Consider the following 20454-nt stretch of genomic DNA (forward strand, 5'->3'; position numbering starts at 1 on the left):
AACTTGAAATTACTTATTATTAGTTAAGTATAACTTTTTTCAAAATGTGTATTTCTTTATGAATTACTTGCTTGCCTAATTTTAAAAATTGAAATGTTTAAAAATTGAATAGTTTTCTATGAAACTATTTTCTTTATGCACATCTGTCAGTATGACTAAGGTGCCTTGGTCTCTTTTGAAACAAAATGAGCTATGCATAAAGAATTCACTCAACTGGAACATTTTGCTTTGTGCAAAGGTCTGTATTGACCTGAGAGCCAGGAAGTTCCTGCACAGCCTGTATTGTTATCCTGAGGCAGGTGGATAGACTCTATAGCTGCCTTCTGAACTATGTGGGGTTTTCCTGGCAGCCAACCATCTCTGTGTTTGTCTCTGTAGCCTCCTTGATTTCTGTAACTGCCCTAATATTCGGGTGGGGATTGAGTGGGATTCTGCTGTCCACTGTGATCAGTCAAATCAACACTTTTTATACCTGAGCTCAGTGTCAGTTTATATTGGGAGAAGGGGAAATAATGTCTGTGTAAGTTACTGTGTACAAATATTCTCTTTGGTGCTTATGATGATTAAATGAAATAACTGCAAAGCACCTTCTAGCATGGAACTTGTCTTGCAGTAGGTTCTAATTAGATGGTGCTGGTCTTTTAACCAGGGTGGTCAAGGAAGGCACTGATAAACAGAGGTCAAGCAGATCTGAGTTTAAGCCCACCTTCATTCCATTTAAGCAGGTGACTTTGGGAAGGTTATTTAATTCTTGAGCTTCAATTTCCATACGTTGAAAGGGGATATAGTCATAAACCTGCTACATAGGGTTAAATGAGATAATATGTCAAGCCTGTAGCATCATGCCTGATGCCGGACTCCCAAGGGGAAGAAAGTAGTGTTAGTGCCCAGTAGGGTGGATGGTGTACCCTGGCAGTCACGGTCTCAGACACCCACGCATGCCCAGAAAAGCAGAGTTCTCACCATCAGCTGGGGAGTGGGAGCTTTGTTCCAGAAGGAGAAATGCAATAAAGAAAAGCAATAATGTGAGTAGGAGAGGGAAGAAGGCATGAGTGGAAGAGGTCGTGGGGAAGAAATGGAAGCATCTAGATTCTTTCCTTTCTTCCTAAAAAGAAAGTAAAAGACTTATTTCTTTAGCTCAGTGCATCTGTCACCAGTTGATTCTGCAGTTATAGTTCATTGCCTACTCAGATGTTTTACAGTCTAGTTTTGGGGAAATAAAACATGTATAGATATATATAAGCAAAATAAAAGTTAAAATAGTGGCTACATAGGTGTTCTTTAGAGTGACGGAATGGTAAATGAGTGCTGGAAGCATCTGGGGAGGGAATTGACTCAGTATGGGTGATCAGGGAAAGCATCTTGCAAGAGTAGATTTGATCTGATTCCTGAAATAGTTTTTTATTTTTTTTTTAATTTTTTTTTATTTCCCAGTGGATGTTCTGTTATACCTTAGTCATGACAGATGCTCTGGATAGAGCTGACCACTGAGTTTGCAAAAGCATCATACTCTATCACCCATGTGGCTGGTTCACAATGCGTGTTCACTTCCTAAAGTCCCTGTTAACGTTGCCAGAAAGGGACCTGCTGAACAGCCTAGCCCAGCAGAGTTAGGCCCCTGCAGTGGACTGGCAGAACAACCCAGAAAGCTTGGGATTTGGGTGCTGCCACACACTGCTGCAAGCTCAGTTTTCCTCTTTAAGTTACACTTTAGGGAATGTGGTTGTTGCTTGTCTCTGTGTACATATTTGTAAAACATTTGGAGATTATCAAACATTAACTATAGCTCTTAAGTTTAGGGGAAAAGAATGAATATGCCCAAATAGGAAAATAATGAGAATTACACAGTTTTGGAATTCAGTTTCCACCTTGTATTTTTCTTCCCTGTTGCTTATTTTTGTTTCTGTGAAATGCTTTATAGAGTACTTGCATATAATGAAAAAGAATTACCTTAAAAGTTGAAAATGAAAACATTCTAAAGATACTCATATTTTAACAAAAGTGTTTTTTCCCCCATTCCCAAGGTATATTACCCAAATTTGGGATGGATGTGCATCGATGCCACTGATCCAGAGAAGGGAAACTGGCTGCGATATGTGAATTGGGCTTGCTCAGGAGAAGAGCAAAATTTATTTCCGCTGGAAATCAACAGAGCCATTTACTATAAAACTTTAAAGGTAACAGTGTTAGTTTTCTGTTGGTTACTCTGCTTTGCGTTTTTCTAAATGCTGTCCTTAGTCGTGACTGACAATCGTAACTTTTTAGACTTTGAAAGGATTATATTTGAAAATGGTTAGTCCACACACTCAAGGAGGTTCTGTGTTTTAAGCATATGGTTGTCACTGCTTCATATGTGTCAGGGAACTAAAGCATGATGAAGATCGTGTTAAGTAATTACATACGGCATCTCTGTAGATACTGATGAGTTAAGCTTGTGGCAGCTGCTTCCCTCCTCCTAAGAGATAGAAGCATTAGGAACTGCCTGCCTGGCAGATTTATCCAACTGTGAGAAACTATCAATAGCTATGGTGGGTCTGTGCTAACTGAGAACACATTCTTAGTCTTCAGTATAAATGCAGCCTTGGATTAGCTTTCCTTTTCTCTACATTTTACTCAGAATAGAAATTGAACAGAACATGTTTCTTCCTTCTGCCAAATTTTTCTTTGAGACACTAATTATTGAAATGAAAAGAAGAAGAAAGTCACGTTCTAGGGTTGGTAGTGAGGTTACGGAGCACATTCAGGGGTGTCTGTGTTAGGAAGTTGCTGCATTTCTGTGGCAAGTAAGGCTGTGTCTCTCTCCCTGGTTTTCGCTGGGCATGCTGTCTCGGACATGTTCTCTAGGGAGATGAATCTGTACCTTATGTATGGGAGTGTACTAAGGCAGAATCTTGAGCATGTAAAGATAGACGGTAGTTGCTTTTTGTAATTGATAAGTTTGCTGAAATTGTCATAGGCAAATTTGTCTTTATTTACTTACATCCATTAAAAATGTCATAGACAGTCCATGAAAAAAAATAATCTACATCGAGTTGAAAACTATGCATGAGCAAACATTTTAAGATAGTGGCCAACTTTGCAAGTGTGTGCTGAGTTTGCTAATGTAGCAGTAGTATTTCTGGAAGTTTAGTAACTGGTAGCTGTTTAATTTTCCCTCGCTGCATTTTTCCTGACATTGTTAGCCAATTAGACTGCCCTTTACTACATTTATACCTGTGTCCTTGCTTCCTGCAGTCCTTGCCTGCAGGAAACTTTTTGTGGGTGGCACTTTCTCATTTAAGACTTTAAAAACCTTGTTTTCCATTTTTGTTGTGCTGGATTGTAGTACATGCTTTCTAGTAGGTATTACTCTATAATATTACTCTACAGTAATTATAGTATTATTCTACAATACTGTTATGTTGGAGTTTGAATTTGTATTCACAATTTGATAAAAGAAGAATTCATTGTTTGTGAAATTGATTTAAAGTGAGAGAGATACCTAGTTGAATCAGTGAGGTAGAATTTTGGTGGAGACAAAACACTAGCTAGGGGATGAATATGAGACAATCAAGGTAGTAGGAGTGATGTTCTGAAGGAGTGTGAGCCCAGGGAGATACTAGGAGACTGCAATTCCTTCAAGTTAAAATGTGTTCATCTCTGATAGCAAATCTGCAGGAACATCGGGAAGCAAGATAGAACAGTGGTTGGAAGAGTGAATTCTGAAGCTAGACTGTCTGGTTAGATCTTGACTCACTGTGTGACCCGAGGGAAGCTGGTATAACTTCACTAGCTGTGTAACCTTAGTCAAGCCCCCTCTCTGTGCCTCCATTCCCTCATTGTAAGATACCAAGTAATTATAGTATCGACCTCATAGGGTGGTTGTGATGATTGTATGGGTGACGTGGATAGATCCCTAGCATCCAGTAAGTGATAATAGATGCTAGTGGTTATTTTTGGCAAGGTGGTATGGTGTTGTGGAAGACTCTGGAGCAGTTATGTCTTGTGAGCAGACTGTTTTGGCCTCTAGATGTGTGACGATGTGAAGTTACTTAATCTCCCTGTGTCTTAGTTTTCTCACCTATAAAAATGGAGGTAATAGTAAATCTGATTTCTGCAGCTGAGAAGGTTAAATAAGCCAATAGGTATTAATATAAGGTTCTGTGAACAGTTCTTGTTTTTGTTCTCTAGTCCAATGTAAGTACTCAAAGTGTTAACTAGCTACACTACTACTGTTCTTTTTACCTTTGTCCAAAAGAACATAGTTCTGATCTTTGCAGACCTCTGCCAATCCTGACCTTTGATATTTCTCAAGTAATGCACAAGGCCTTTCAGATTCCTTACAAGCGATTGATTATCTAACTATATTCTTCTAGATTAAGTGTTCTGTGGGTTAGGCTTTGTAAATCCATCACATGCAATGTTCTCTGGGCTCTGTATTGCCTTCTCAACTTATTATTCCAACCAGATAATTGGGAAATCTCAACACTGGTTTTGTTTGTAACATAATTAAAAATGATTTTAAATTCTTGAAAGTTAATTGTTACGCCTACTGTCCCTGCATTCATCTATTTATTAGTTTGACAGATATTTATTGAATGTCTACTATGTACCATGTACTCTCCTATAGCAGTGAACAGGACAGACAAGGTGTCTGGTCTCCTAGAACTGTCATTTTATGGGAGAGGAGGCAGATAATAAATAAGTAAATCATAAACAAAATAATTTCAGATGGTGAAAAGTGCATTGAAGACAATCAAATGTGATAGAGAGTGACTGGGTCAGGAAGGCTGCTCTATTTCTCTGTTTTCTTCTGAGAGAAGACATTGGAAACCCTCTGTTCAGGATAGGAGGAGCCAGCCACTCAGAGATCTGCGGGAAGAACCATCCAGGAGGAAGGGCCTAGAAAAGAAAAGGCCTGAAGTAGAAATAAGCTAGTTTTTGTTGTTTGTCTGTCTGTTTTGAAAGGACTAGAACAAAGGCCAATGTGGTTGGAGGGAGGAGAGGAATCTTAGGAGATGAGGCTGGAGAAGTGGGCAGTGGCCAGATTAGATAGGGCTGGGCAGTCCATGGGGAGAAGGATGATTTTTAGTCTTAAGTTTAGCTCATCTATGGGAGAGTTGAGGCTGGAATCTGACCTGTGACTTTTAAAAGATCATGCTGGGGACTGGATCATAAGTGGTAGAGTAGACATGCTCTGTGTGTTCTGATGATTCTGGATTATTTCTCTCATTTTTCTAATATTCCTGACCAGGTATTAGGAATATCAGAGCCCTAGCTTCTTCCTGATTGGTTTTATAAAATTTCAAGTTTATATATATATATATATATATATATATATATATACACACACACACACACACACACACACACACACACACACAGATATTTAGAGAAGAGAATATGCTTGGTTTTATGAAGTCTATCTGAATCCCCCAGAAAAGTTGGATGAGTTTAAAGTCTTTTTGTTGTTATTTTTTCTTTAACATCAAAATATATTTAAAAAGTTTGTTTGGTCTTTTGACTTTATTTTTTTTTAATGTGGATTTGTATGTCTTTTGTGTAGGGCCATAGTTTTTCTTCTGATTTTGACTTAAAAATGCTAAGCAGTGCAGAAGAAAAAAAAAACAATACAGTACAGCGAAAAACAAGCCTTGATTTTAAAAGATATATTAATTTTCTTTTCATAAGGGAAAACAGCTATTGGTGTAGCTGTTTTAGGACGCATTATGTAGCTCCATGATATAATAACCATCTCATCTGCTAACAATTTTGAAAGCTGTTCAGCAGCTAACAAATCGGTTCCTCTTGGTCTAGTGCTTCACCAGCTCTTCAGCTTTTAGAAATTTTATATTAGATTTGTGGTACAAACAGATTCTGGTGTGTTTTCATATTGTGTGTTTTGTAACAACAAAAGAGTATCTTAGGACATGAATGCCCTTCTAAGTAAAGAGTTTGTGCCAATATTGAACTTCACCGAGTTGCTAGTACAGTTAGCATTTCACTAACGACTGCAGTGGAATGGATATGGGAACTTAAGCTCTTATTCTTGGAGGTATCTTGAAAATGTCTGGTGGTGTCTTCCAGCCAGTTTTCTGGTTACGCTGTTTGGGTTGCGAATATATTGGGAATGCATTTGTCCTTGCTCTTCCCATCATCTTTTTTACTTTGGTTTTATTTTAAGACTTCACATATTTCTTAGAACCCTAGTCATTTCAAATATCATTGGATATCACCATTTCATAAATATGTGGCTTATCACAGAAAATAGAGAACAAACTATACATTTGGAATTTACATCACCTAGAAATAGTTTACTTTAAAATAAGCTGTTCTTTCAACAGAAACAGATTAGCTCATCAGAATGCCAAAAGGCATTTGTGATGGCTATTTTAACTCATTGTTATCTTTCATACATTAAATTTTTGGGTTTAAGTTTAACTGATTCAAGAAGGGAAATAATATATTCGTTCAAATATAAGAAAATAGTAGGTTTTAGCCATCCAAACAGGGGTTGGGGGAAGCAAAGGAAACAGTGGCTGCTGCTTTTATTTTAAAGAATTTAGAATATTTTAAAATTTGGACTATATAAACAGTGATAGTTCTGCAGAGAATGAAATGAAGTAGTATTTACTCTCAAGGGCTTTATCTAGACTAGAAGGTATGTTGAAGTGAGGAAACATTTTGTTTCCAAACTGACATGTGAGGTGGGATTTCCTTCCCCCCAGAAAAAACAGGATCATTCTCTTACATAACCACAGTGCAACGATCAAAATCAGGAAGCTAACACTAACACATTATTTGTATTAGCTAATCTGTGTACTGTACTCAAATTTTATTGGCTGTTCCCATCATATCCTTATAAGAAAACTCCCGTAACATTTAGTTGTCACGTCTCATCAGTCTCCCTAGTATGGGTGGCACTTTAGTCTTTGTCTTTTATAACCTTTCAGTGTTGAGAACTGGCCAGTTATTCTATAGAATGTCTCAAAGTTTATACTTCTCAGATTTCATCTTGATGAAATTTGGTTTATGCATTTTGGGCAGAAATCTTCTAGAAGTGGTGCAGTGTTCTCTGTGCATTGTATCAGTAGGCATATGATGTCAATTTGTCTTATTACAAAGATGCTGTTTTTCCCATTGTAATTAATAAAGATTTTATGGGGAGATATTTTGAGACTATGCAAATATTTTTTTACTCCTCAAACTTTCACCTACTTTTAGCATCCATTGATGATTCTTGCCTGAATCAATGATTACTGTGATTGCCAAATGGTGATTTTCTGATACCATTTTTCTTTTCCTTTTTTTTTTTTTTTACTGATTAATTGGGATCTATTTTAAGGAAGAACTTTCCTTTTTATTTACTCCTTCCTTCCTTTCTCATGGATTCTTATTCAGTGGGTTTCAGATGGAATTTTACTTGTATTGATACCCTTGAAACTTTTTGAACAGATGAGTGACAAACTAATAAGCCATTTCCGCAAATTCTGTTTTGGTGTCTAAACTTTCCAGTCAATGTGTTTTTTCTTCAGGTTCTTGTTCTAGATGTAATCCATATGATGGTGGTATATGTACTCACTACTCCCAGTCATACAGGATTTAAGAATTTAATGATCTAGGAGCATAATACATGGGAGGTTATTTCCTTCTATATTTAAAAGTTATAATATGAAATCTTGATGTTTGGTACAAGGGGCCAGGCAGTGAACGCTTTTTACAGAGCCATGCAGGTTGACGGCAACGCGTAGCCTGTTCCTGGCACTGCCTCTTCTTTTAGCATTTCAGTGATATAAATAGGGGTGCATTTATAAATGTGCAGTGGCATACGGTTCTGCCTTGTTCCCATGCTTAACTTGCTCTTGGAATCTGAAAGGTGCGCTGGTGATTACCTTTCAGCGCTCCGCTTTCCATGACGCCCTCTTCTTTTTAATTATGCTGTACATTTCTCATCCACTTAGATTTCGGGAGCAAAATGGTTCCATGTTTTATTTTTTCTTCTGCGTGGGTAGTCGTGAGGCTTCGAACAGCAAGATGTGACGACGCCTGGCAGTTGCGAGTTTAAACCGACCGGCTCGCGATGAGCTACTGTCGCCAGCCTGTCTGTCCGCGCGCCTCGCCGCCCGCGGGGGCCTCCGCCGGCAGGGTTCCTGCGGGCGCCGGCCCGCGCCCCAAGGGTTAAGGAGCCCTTCCTGCCGGCCGGGCTGCGCGCGGCGCCGACAGCTGTTTGCCATCGGCGCCGCTCCCGCCTGCCGCCCGGCGCGCCCCGCCCCCGCCAACAACCGCTGCTCTGATTGGCCCGGCGCTTGTCTCTTCTCTCCCCGCAGCCAATCGCGCCGGGCGAGGAGCTCCTGGTCTGGTACAATGGGGAAGACAACCCCGAGATAGCAGCCGCGATTGAGGAAGAGCGAGCCAGCGCCCGGAGCAAGCGGAGCTCCCCGAAGAGCCGGAAAGGTAGGAGCCCCCGGCCCGGCCCGCGCGGCCCCGGCGCCACGCCCGCCCGCGACGCCGCCCCGCCGCTCCCTGCCTGACCACGGGGTGGGTCGCGGGCTCGGGCGGCGGCGCCCGCGGCGTCTCGGTGACCTTTTCCGGACTCGGCCCGGCCGGGCCCCGGCCCCGCTCCCGCCCCGCGATCCCGCTCGGGCCCCGCGCGTCGGCCCGCGACGCCGCCCTCCCGCCGGCCGGCCCGGCCCCTCTGCTGAATCACGGCCGCCACCGCCGCGCGCTCGGGCTGTTTTCTAACTTGTGACTTAGCACCTGGGCGGCGGAGAGTGCGCGGACGCCGCGCCCGGGAGTGGACGCTTCGCCCGGGGGCGCCCGCAGCTGCGCACGGCGGGGTCCGTAGCCTTCCGGGCGGCCGGCCGGCGTGACAGCCCGGGCGCCTCAGACCCGGGCCCGCCGTGCGCACTCGGGCGCGGAGTCGGAGAGGGGGACGGACGGGCGGGCGGGCGGGCGGACAGACGGACAGACGGAAGGACGGGGAGAGAAGAGCAGGGAGATGGGGCACAGAAAGCCAGGCGCGGTGGCTTCCGAAGGGTGTCGAGGGGCAGTGTGGAAGTTAAGGGAGCGTGCTGTTCTGTCGTTTTGACTTAATTCTTACAGTTTTATGATTTATGATTTCTAACAAAAGGTAAAGTGTAGTCATACTTAAAAAGGGAGGGGATAATTTCTGGGAATGAAAATAGTTTTGTTGGCTGTATCATTTCCAGCTGGCATACTGACACGTCGAAGGGATTTTTTAAATGAAGAATTTAATGTGAATTCAGAAATCTTTTATAGAGCCCAGTTTGAATATTTGCCAAGGAACAGTATGGTGGTTTCTTATTAATATAAACATTGGGGTTTTTTGCCCGACTTAGGTCTTAAGAAATTTTTGTAGTCATCTGAATGAAGAAGTTAATCCTTTACCCAAAACATTGCAAAGTGAGTTGTGGAAATCATACTGTAAATAAAATCCTACCATAAACTTGATTTTGGCTCACGTGTGTAATCCTAGCACTCTGGGAGGCCGAGGTGGGGTCGGATCATTTGAGCTCAGGAGTTCGAGACTAGCCTGAGCAAGATCGAGACCCTGTCTCTACTGAAAAACAGAAAGAAATTAGCTGGACAACTAAAAAAATATATATATATAAATTAGCCGGGCACGGTGGCGCATGCCTATAGTCCCAGCTACTCGCGAGGCTGAGGGAGAAGGATTGCTTGAGCCCAGGAATTTGAGATTGCTATGAGCTAGGCTGAAGCCACGGTACTCTAGCCGGGGCAACGGAGTGAGACTGTGTCTCAAAAAGAAAGAAAGAAAGAAAGAAACTTGATTTTGGAAAATTTCAATAAAATACTGTTAAAAAATGTTGGCAAGAAGTCTGTTCTGATCTTTCAATTACATATTCTTTGTGTATCACAGCATAATGGAAATACAACTAGCTCACCCAGGGGACAGTTGGTAGGCCTCTTACTGAATACAAGTTCTCTATTTATCAAAGGTGATTTAGGCACTGCTTTAGGTCATTAGATGCTTTGATCCTGAATCAAATGATGAGTCTAGAAAATTCCCAGGCCTTTTTAAAAAATTGTTTTAACTAAGTACTGGGATTTTGTTGGTATTATGTTTAGTGCTTAGTTGTTTGAAGATTCTTCACATAATTCAACTTGTTCCTTTATTCATTTATAGCTAATGTTACCAGGTAAGGTGTGATTTGTAGGGAAATGGAGATTAGGAGGATGGGGAATCTTTACCACTAAGCATAACTGACTCATACCTTTAAATATATTTATAGCTTAATAGCAACCTTACCTTAAGACTTCTCAGGCATACTTTGGTGTGCATGTTTAGAACATATTTCATTACTCTTTTTATATTTTATTTTTCTATTCACTTAGTTGGGTAAAAACCTGAAAGTAAACTTTGTTTTATTAGTGATATGTGAACTTACACATCTGCATTTTTATACCTGCTTAGATTGCTTGCTGGCGTTTTATATTGAGTTAAATAGTTAATATTTCCTATTATCCCCATTACTATTTTTGTAACTATCCTGGCAGCATATAACCCACTGAATCCTAGGATTTAATTAAAAGACTTGCACAAGGCTCACTCTTGGAACTCAGTCTGTTTTGAACAGCTTTCTGGTAAAGAGGCCTGTTTGCTCTGTATGACCTGAAGTTGGGAGAGTTTAAATAATGAGTCAAACTTTTTTTATTTTTTAATTAAATACTTTGTGATGGCTAGTTTATAGCTTGCAAAGACCTAAAATGGAGAACTTTTTATATTAACTCAGTTCTATATAATGTGACCTCAGACATTTAAATAATACCTTTTCAGGCAGTTATAGAGTGAATCAACATAAATTTCACTCAGAGGCAATGTTAACTTAGTATTTTTGAAAGCCAGATGTTGAAGACATACAGCTGACAGGTGGATTGACAGTGGACCTGACTTCATTTTGGTTATGAGACAGAAACAAAGGGCTGAATTCTTCATAGTTGTGGACCTCGGCTCCTTTGCACGACAGCTGCTGTGCTTACAGCTGTGCGTTGCATGTGGTGCCTTTCAGAATTCATCAGATCGCTGGTGGATCATAAGGCGTGTTTGGGGAGTGCAAAGACCTGATTTCCTTACTTACAAAGTTGTGTGGCCTTTCACTTCCTCCTCTCTCTTTCTGTCTCTCATTCATTCATTCACCTAATGTTCATTGAGTCCCTGCAGTGTGCCAGACACCCTGCTAAGTTGTACAGCACAGTGTTGAGCAAAAAAGCAGCAGTCATGATGCCTGTAGTCTCGTGAGGGACACATACATTAAATCAGTAAATAGTTGATCAGAGCCTAGATGGTTCGTGTGTAGTAGGCACACAATAAATATTCGTTGATTGGTGAACAAAGACTCACACAAACATGTAAGGAAATAAAAGAGCACAGTGCTGGGAGAACACAGTTCATATTGTCTCTGACCATGGAGCATGCAGTTTTGCCATGGGCCAAAGATATACGTACTTCAGGCATTTTCAACTGGAATTTATTTTGGATTCAATTTAACTTTTTACATGTCTGAGCAGCCCCTATAATATTGAACATGAGAAGTTCCTTGGATGGGATAGATTAAACTTATAGGTAGAGAGGAAGGGGAGAGTTTTTAGTGTCAGGTGTTCCAGGTTATTTTAATGTGAACCACAGGAAGATTATAATCTATAAAATAGCATAGTAAAAAAGCCAAATCTAGAAGTATTTATCATCTTCCTGATCTTTGTCTCCTATTTGATACTGTGAGAAATGAGATTGAATTTGCTTGTTCGCAATAAACAATGACTGTTGGCAAATGCTCTTACAAAATGTAGGCTGTAGTAGCAGAATGTGTGCCCTGCTCTCTCTTACCTATGCAAGAGCCTTACCCAAAGTTCTTTTAACCTGAAGAAACAACAGTGGCTTTATATAAATGGGTTTAGTGGAAGGAATGAAAAATATGGGACTTCTGGGTATTTACCCGGTGTCTGATTTTGGGTAAGTCATGTCACCTTTCTGTAGCACAGTTTTCCAGGCATTAGGAATGGGTGTCATGATATTGATACTTACGGCCACCTAATCTCAGGAGGTTGTTGTCAAGAGCAAATGAGATAGAAAAAAACATGCTTTGTGAAGCTTGCAAGCTCTTGGTAACTGAGTGCCACCTCTCAAAATGTGGCTGACATGTTACTTACATGTTTCCTGCTGAGGAACTCCTGAGTTTGTGACTTATTTATTCAATCAATATTTAAGGAGCACCTGTGTAAGCTCAAAATAAGCACCTAGTCTCTTCCCTCCTTCTTCCTCCATACTTCAGAGTCTCTCACCCTGCTGATTCGCCTTTATTTTAGGCCTCGTTCTAACCTACTGACCACACCATTCACAGCAAAGTAGAAGAGGAGTTATTTACAGCAGCAAGAAGTTTTATACCCAATAGCTAGACAGTGAAGAAGAACATTTATAACCAAATCCGTAATGAACTATAAAGAGCATAGTTCCTTAAAGTCAGTTAATAGCTTCAGATACTCTTTTATAAACCTTAAATAGTACCTGAAAATATCAACTCAATAAGTGTTTATCTAAGCGACTGTTAAATTATAATCAGCTCAACAAGGAAATATTTCATGTGTCTCTGCAGTCAGAATTGTTCAAATAAAAAACCTTGGTACTGTGAAGAACATTCAAGGTTTTTGAAATTATATTTATTGGAAATGTTTCCCTAAAGATGCTTACATTCAATATAGGGAAATAAGAGATCCATATGCAAAGATAACTCAGTCTAAGGTAGTTTTTTTAAAAAAAAAAAACAAAAGGTGCTAAATGAATGGTGTAAGGCAGTAGGACTGTACGTACAACTCATGAGAGGGCAAAGAAACTCGGAGCTGGGCTGGCCAGGGAGGCTTTATGTGGAAAAGGCAGAGAGCTGAGGGCATTGCAGAACCTAGGAGGGGCACAGCAGGCGTTCAGAGGGGCAATGGCGCTGTGAGCAGGTCAGAGAAGTTGTAACTGTGGATGTTCGTCATCATTTGACAAGTATTCATTGAGTCTGTGTAAGGCAGTATTCTAGGTGCTGGGGGCTGGAGTTCAGAGAACTAAAATGACAAAGGTCCTTGTTATCATGGAATCAGCATTCTAGGTTTTTTGTTTTTTTTAAGAGACAGGGTCTGCCTCTTTTGCCAAGGCTGGAGTGCAGTGTTGTGATCATAGCTCACTGTAGCTTAGGACTTCTGGGCTCAAGTGATCCTCTTGCCTCAGCCTCCTGAATAGCTAGGACTACCACTACAGCTCAGCTAATTTAAAAAAATTTTTTTTCATAGAGACAGGGTCTTGCTGTGTTGCTCAGGGTGGTCTCAAACACCTGATCTTAAGTGATCCTCCCAAAGGGCTGGGATTACAGGCATGAGCAGCCTTGCCTGGCCTGAAATTGACATTCTGGAGAGTGGGCACTACAGGCCAGCAGGTGAACTAGGCAAGCCTTATAATGTCAATAAACTGTTTTGTGGTGTAGGTGGGTGGTCAGGGATGGCGTTTTTTGAGGCTGTGATGTAAATAACATAGGAAGTTCTAGAAGCTGAGGGCTCTAAGAAGAGGGACCCAGTTCTGTTAGCAGTTCTACTCCTGTGTAGAAACCCACATAAGTAATTTTGGATAATGAAACTTAGTTCTGCCAATGGTCATATTGTTCCCTTTTCTACCAGGCACTGCACTAAGTGCCTGGGTTGGTAGGGGAGATTTGAGAAATGACTATAGCAGGCACCATAGAGCTTCTAGTCTGTTTCAGTGCAGGCAGGTATAGGGCAGACTTAGTTGGTGTTCTGGTTGGTGTGGAAAAGTAGGAAATGGACACTTCCCGACATTGGGTACTTGTCTAAGATCACTCTGCCAGTGAGTGTCATAGTCAGAATTTGAAATAGGTATTCCTTGCCTTTTCCCTACATAATATGCTGTTTTTGTCCATGTCTGTATGTGGTGGGCAACAGCAGAAGTGACAATACTGGTTCTGTTTAAAGTTAAAATTAAAGAATACACTTAATAAAAGCAGAGAACTGATGAGTTTCCATGGAGTTTGATCACCTGACCTTTCCTAACAGCCAACAGCTCTGTTTTAGGCTCCTTGGCCAAAGCTGAATGGCAGAGAGCTGGCCGTGGTGTCTGAAGATGATGGTAGACGGGCCCTGTGCTTATTGGATGGCTGGTGGGTGGGTCCTGCACCCATTGCTTTACAGGGCACTCACCCATGGTTCCTGTTTGCAGGTGCTAGAGTAGGGTGTGGGGTACTTGGAGGTGGTGATATTCTTGTGTCTTCCATTATGCTTGCAAACTTGTCACATTGGAGTGAAGTGAGCTGTTTCCTGGTTGATCATCTTGCCTGTCCCTCTGTGTAGCTCTCTGGCTGTCTCCTTGCCGTGGGGGTGCCTTTGCTGAGTATTGGGCGCCCTGTCTGGTGGTTGCTTGACAGGTTGATTTCTCTGCTGCTGTTGTGGTAGTTTGTTTTTAAAAGCTCAGTGCAGTTTTAATTAATATTTTTCAGTCACAGGAATTAGGGAATTTTTAAATTTCTAATTCTGCTGCTACTGAATTGCTTTAGGTAAAAATGTTGGCCAGTATTTTTGTTTTGTGCCTTTGATACTTGCTGATTTGTAACCTTGTTTATAAGGAAATTATGTGGATTAACTGAAAGTTTTGAAAGCATTTTGTAAGTTTTTCAACTGTATCTTAGTGGGTGAATTTAAAAATCCTAATATATGCCGCATTTAAAAACTGTTTCAAACACATAATTGATTGAGTATATTAGGAATTATACTGTGCTCTGTCTGTTCTTAGGTTGTTAATTCTGGTTCTCGTGTCCATATGTAAATTGGAAGGCGAGACTTGCCTCATACAGAAAAAGGTTTTGATCATGATTAAGTTTTCTAAAGGGTAAAAAAAAAGTTAGCAAGACCCAAATTATAGTGAGTTCAAAATAGTTTGATTTTTACAAATCCATTTGTAATTTGGCAGTAAAAAAAAACAACTTTCTATGCTTTCCTCAAATATGAGTGTTAGATTATTTTCCCAAATTATGGATTTTTTTAAATGTTTTTTAAATTCCTGCGGTGTTTCCTTTTCCTAGGTAGTTTCACGTTCCAGTTTACAAATGGCTGTTACCACATTCGAACTTACTGTTTGTAGGAGCATTACATAGAGGAGGGTATAGTTTTATATTTCATGTTTCCTTTAAAGAACTGAGGAATTGGATAGATAGCTCAAGAACATCATTATGAAGGTTAAAAATTAATAGACATTTCTTTCCATTAAAGGTTGTATGGAGAACTGAAAGTTGCAATTTCAGATAGACTGGCATCGTACTCTTTTGGCGTTCAGATTACCTGTTTATATTTTGTATGCTGCCAAGTGCAATTCTAAAGTTTGGTTGTGTTAATGTTAATAATTTGGTTGAAATAGTTTAGGGGAGCTGAATGACATGGAGAAGCAAGAGTTATTTGAAAATACTATTGTTTGTCTAAGTGAAAAAGATAAATACTGAAAGTTTTTTTTTTTTTTTAACCACGCAGATTAAACCAGTTGCATACATTACAAGAATCCTTGGCTGACTTCATTTATTCGATGTATTTTGTGTGGGCATAGCTCATGATTTGACACTTATTTTCACATGTCATTATGTGATGAATCACTGCTTTATTGATGGTGACGATGATGACAATTACTCTTGTTTCTGGCACTGTGCTTTGTGCTCCATGTATACCATTGCAAATTCTCTCATAATCCTGCAAAGTAGGAATCATTATCCTCCTTTGTAGAAGAGAAAAGTGGTGCTCGGAGGGGTTATGTACATGCTTTGCCCAGGTTCACCCAGGTTCTAAATTAGTGGCTCTGTCTTGCCTAAATCCTGTTTTTGTTCATAATGTTTCTAAGTAGGACATTTACACTGTATAAGTAACAGTATTTTATTGGCTTTACTAATTAGTTAGGGTGAATTTTCACTACTCACCATAGAAATGCCCACTTTAATCCTAAATACTAAGGCAGTGATTAAGTGAAGTCTTAGTTGTAGTTAAAGCTACCTTGTGGTGAGAACTGATGGCTTCAGTTATTTTTGCTTTGTGGGTTTATGGATTATATAGATACTATATTCCTTTGAGCATTCCAAATAAACAGTTTTTAAAATCAGATTACATTTTTAGCCTCTGCTAGCTGTTGTCTAGTGTTTTTTAAAAAACATTTTGGGCTTGTTGGTTTGGGCTTTTCATGAATATTTTCATTCTCTTAGGTTTTATATTATTTTGGCATCAGTTTTAAAACCACAAGAACAGAGTGAGACATTGTTTTTGTCCAACTCCTTTTGCAATGCAGAGGGGATCGAGTCTAGGATTGTGGAGCTCTTTCATTTTGTTTTATTGATGAATTCAAGAAGCCAGTGATGTTCAGCTTCTTCCTCTGCAGGAGGTCTTTTGTTAGGACTGGCTTAACAGTCTGGCTGTTCCACTGATAAAATATAAATTTTTAAAGTTTTGTTAAGCTAATGTTACGGGTCATGAATAAGCTTTTTATTAATATGTACTCTAAAATTACATCTGATTATAATTGCAATTCTGATTTGTTTATAGATATAATTGAGTTAAATCATCTTTGTTTCTGTCAGTATCTTAGGATGTGAAACCAAAAATAGAGATTTTGTTTGTTTCTTGTTTGCTCTACTAAGTGTCTCTGGGGGGTAGTAGCTTTTTATATTTTACTTTTACCTTTAAGAGGAACACACTTGAAACTATTTAAAGCATTGCCTTCTTAAGAGGTTTTGTTTGCTGATAAAGCTTTCCTATTCTAGCTGCTTGACTCACTCCAGAGGAGAGGCATGAAAGGAGAGACCAGAAGGTGAAGAGCATTGCCCTAACTTGTCGATGTGCACTCTTGAATTTTCCTAATGAGGGGCAGAGGTTGATTTCTTCATTGTCTTTATCCTACAATCGATTCTTAGAATGTGTGTGTGTAATATAAAATTTTAAAAGCTTCTTTTTTTTTATTTTTTTTTATTCCAGTTTCAGAGATAATAAAAGCTTCTTGAATTTATAACAAAATGTAATGTGGTTTTTTCTACCTGGAACTTTTACTAAGAGTACTCTACTTTGTTGGTTCTTAAAGATTTAGTTAAGTAGTCAACATCCCACCTCTAACCTCTAGACACACACTGTAGGCCAGGCAGAACTGCAGTTTAGTAATCTGTGCTTTCATTTTTCTATTTTTAAAGTATTTTCCTTTCTGTTCTACCCTTTTCTCTAATAATTAGGAGGTAACTTTGTTTAAAAGGTTAAAACAAGAAGAAAAAGTCCTAAGGATTATGGATAAGAGACTAGAACTCTCGGTGTTCTGAAGCATTTATTGTAGCTGTTTCCCATTCCTATTGCTGTGGTCATGACCCTGAAATTTAAAAATACATTTTGATGGCAGTTTTGGTGAATCTGGTGAATGTGTAGTTACTTTAAACATTACATGTATAAGTACATTACATTTATTTTTAATATACAAAGAATATTTGAATAATTTCAGAGGTAAGAGATTTATTCTAATGTTAAAATAATATGTGTGTGGCATATAAACATACCTCAATTTCTAAAATAAGATTATGACATCTAAAATACTAATTTGACACTTTTAAAACTTTGAATTTTTATGTTATTAGTTTAATTAGTATCTGAATACCAAAACTTAATTTCATTCTTAATGAATTAGCTGTGTATGTTACCAAAGCAAAATGTGTAGCTAATTGCAAAGGATTGTCTTTGCTTTGGTTAAAAATAAAGACAATTAATGTAGTGCTGTTCAGGCTCAAAAATCCTCCCTCCTTTTTCTGTTAAAGCTACAGTGGTAAATAATCTTTTTTCTCGTATTTATAATTCTGCTGCTTGGTGCAGTCTTTTGTAGGTTTCCTGAGACACCACATGCCACAAAAATGAAGGCGAACTGGTTTGTTCACCCATGTTTAGAACCCCCAAACGGAATTATGTGCAGTGTTTGAAGTTACAATATAGTTTGGAATGGGTAACAATGCAATTTCTGGGCCTTTCGTTATTCTTTTTACTGTTTGTCTTCTCAGGTTCAGTTTTCATTTTTTTGCCAATTTGAGATGTAGCATATGCCTTTCTAGTTCTGTTCATATTATTGTCTTTAATGTATCATATTATCAGAGCCTGTTTCTCATGGAATAAAGCAACTTGTGGACTTAGCAGAATGTCCAAGGTCCTGTGAGGAGAGAGGATTTTGCTGCTCTCCCCCTCTCGCCTTGGCACCTTCTCTGCAAGGATGTTGATGTTGGCCCTGTGGAGTCCTAAGTCTTCTGTACCTCTGTAGCAGGTTTATGCTGAGGCCTTCACCATAGTGGTGATAGTTGCAGTTCTGGTCTTTTACCTGTGGAACAATCTCCTTGTCTATGCACACATGATAGAGTGTAATTTTGGATTAATATTAGTGTTGAAATTAGTTTCTCACTGGCATCTAAAAGAATAAATAAAAAGTGGCAGTAATAAAAATAAATGAAAAGAAGTATCATACTATCAATATTCTCAATCTTGGATTTTTGAAGAACAAAAAAGGATTTACGATTCCAAATCTACTTGCTTTTAGGAATTTTGTCAGTTACTAAATGTATTATCAGAGGGGGTATTTTTTCCTTGTTAGGTGGATCATAGGAGTGTTTGATAATAAGATCAAATTTGAGTATTAAGCTTAATATCTATTTGCAATTATGATTCTGGCATTATAAATTGAGGAATTCAGGATGGAAAATAATGTAAATTACTGTCTGTATGCCATGATAAATTCATGGTTGCAGTAAAGTGTAGAAAATATGAAATAAAAAGTGACTTATTTCTGACTCTCTTAAGTTTTAAAGAGATGGAGTCCTACAAATTTCTTGGTTAATTGTCAAAAAGTACCTGAATTGGTGAACGATTGTTGTGCTCCCATCCTTCCCTCCCTTCAATTTCTATGCTAAGCCACACCACCACCACCACCAACAAAAAAAACCTATAAATTCATTAGAAATACACTGCTTGGGGGCTTTACTGTTGCTTCTGTGTTAAATATAAATTGATCAGTGCTTTGAAAATCGATAACTTGTTTAAAAATGAGCCTGAAATGTCTATTTATGTTGGGTGGAAGAGAGAAGGGAAAGATTGCTGACCCAGCTATACCTTGAGTATTAGGAGATGCATAGTATGTGGAATTGATTAGGGTATGCTAGAACATATCCTTGGAATTAAGAGAGCGGATTCAAATCCCAACTCCACCAGTTTAGTAGCATTGTGACTTTGGACAGGTTACACCGCATACTTTGATCTTTAGTTTACCTGTCTGTAAAATGGGGATAAAGACCTACTCTGCAGGGTTGCTGCAAACATTAAGTGGGAGCCTTGTAGGAATACTCTTGGCACACCACCCTTTGATTCATCCCATTGTAATGGGTGGGCACTGGCAAAATTCATTCTGCGGTGACTCTGCCATCATTTGGGTTATCAGTACACTTCTAAAAAATGAACAATTTCAGCATCTTGTAACATGTTCTTTTAAAATCCATATGTTTTGGAGTACTAATTCAGCTCTAAGAAACAACGGTGATATAGAAATAACGGCTTATATTTTCCTGGTTAGAGCTGGAACCCATACTACTAAGTGAAGTATCCCAAGAATGGAAAGACAAGCACCACATATACTCACCAGCAAACTGGTATTAACTGAGCAGCACTAAGTGGACACATAGGTACTACAGTAATAGAGTATTGGGCAGGGGGGAGGGGGGTGGGCATATACATACATAATGAGTGAGATGTGCACCATCTGGGGGATGGTCATGCTGGAAACTCAGACTTGTGGGGGGAGGGGGGAAAGGGCATTTATTGAAACCTTAAAATCTGTACCCCCATAATATGCCGAAATAAAAAAAAATCCGTATGTTTCACTTGGGTGACGTGGAATGAATTAAGTGGATTTCAAATTAGGTAATAGTAAAGACCTCTTTGGATCTGCAACTAGATGTATACATCACGGCACTAAGGAATTCCTCATATGCAAGAGACCTGCTTCTTAAAAGCTATCTTGTTTCACTGTTACCCAAACTAGGACGTCTGTGGTCACACATAGGCTGGTGGATTTAGATAACACTTGGAATTTGATTTGTAGCACATGCCTGGGCAGAAGTCAGCACTCTTCACTGTTTGTTTCCCAAATGAAGGGTTTACTGTTTTCTTCCTGCCCTTCTGTCCTACCATTGTATGGTCCAAACCACTCATGACTATTGTTACAACCAGATTTTATGCTGGTGACATGGTGGATGAATTTTTCTTACATTTTCTTAGATACTAAATTATCAGACAGCCTTGAAAGTAACTGTGTGGCAGCAACTTCAGGGTTGTATATGACAGATTTCTTTACAGTCTTTCTGGATGTGAAATCAGGAAAAAAGTGTGAAAGAACTATTTTTTTTTTTA

At 39.4% G+C, this 20454-nt stretch overlaps 1 protein-coding gene across 7 annotated transcripts in view; it reads left to right on the plus strand.

The window, feature by feature from the left end:
* Positions 1 to 20454, plus strand: part of PRDM2 (PR/SET domain 2) — a 122972-nt gene that overhangs the window by 42696 nt on the left and 59822 nt on the right. For all 7 annotated transcript variants that reach the window (XM_075994192.1, XM_075994209.1, XM_012763030.3 and 4 more), the window contains 2 exons: positions 2025 to 2177; positions 8307 to 8433. In XM_075994192.1, coding sequence (XP_075850307.1) covers positions 2025 to 2177; positions 8307 to 8433 — 280 coding nt within the window. The remainder of the gene's footprint in view (positions 1 to 2024; positions 2178 to 8306; positions 8434 to 20454) is intronic.

Source organism: Microcebus murinus, chromosome 2 (assembly GCF_040939455.1).
Source record: "Microcebus murinus isolate Inina chromosome 2, M.murinus_Inina_mat1.0, whole genome shotgun sequence".
In the NCBI taxonomy this organism is placed as follows: domain Eukaryota; kingdom Metazoa; phylum Chordata; class Mammalia; order Primates; family Cheirogaleidae; genus Microcebus; species Microcebus murinus.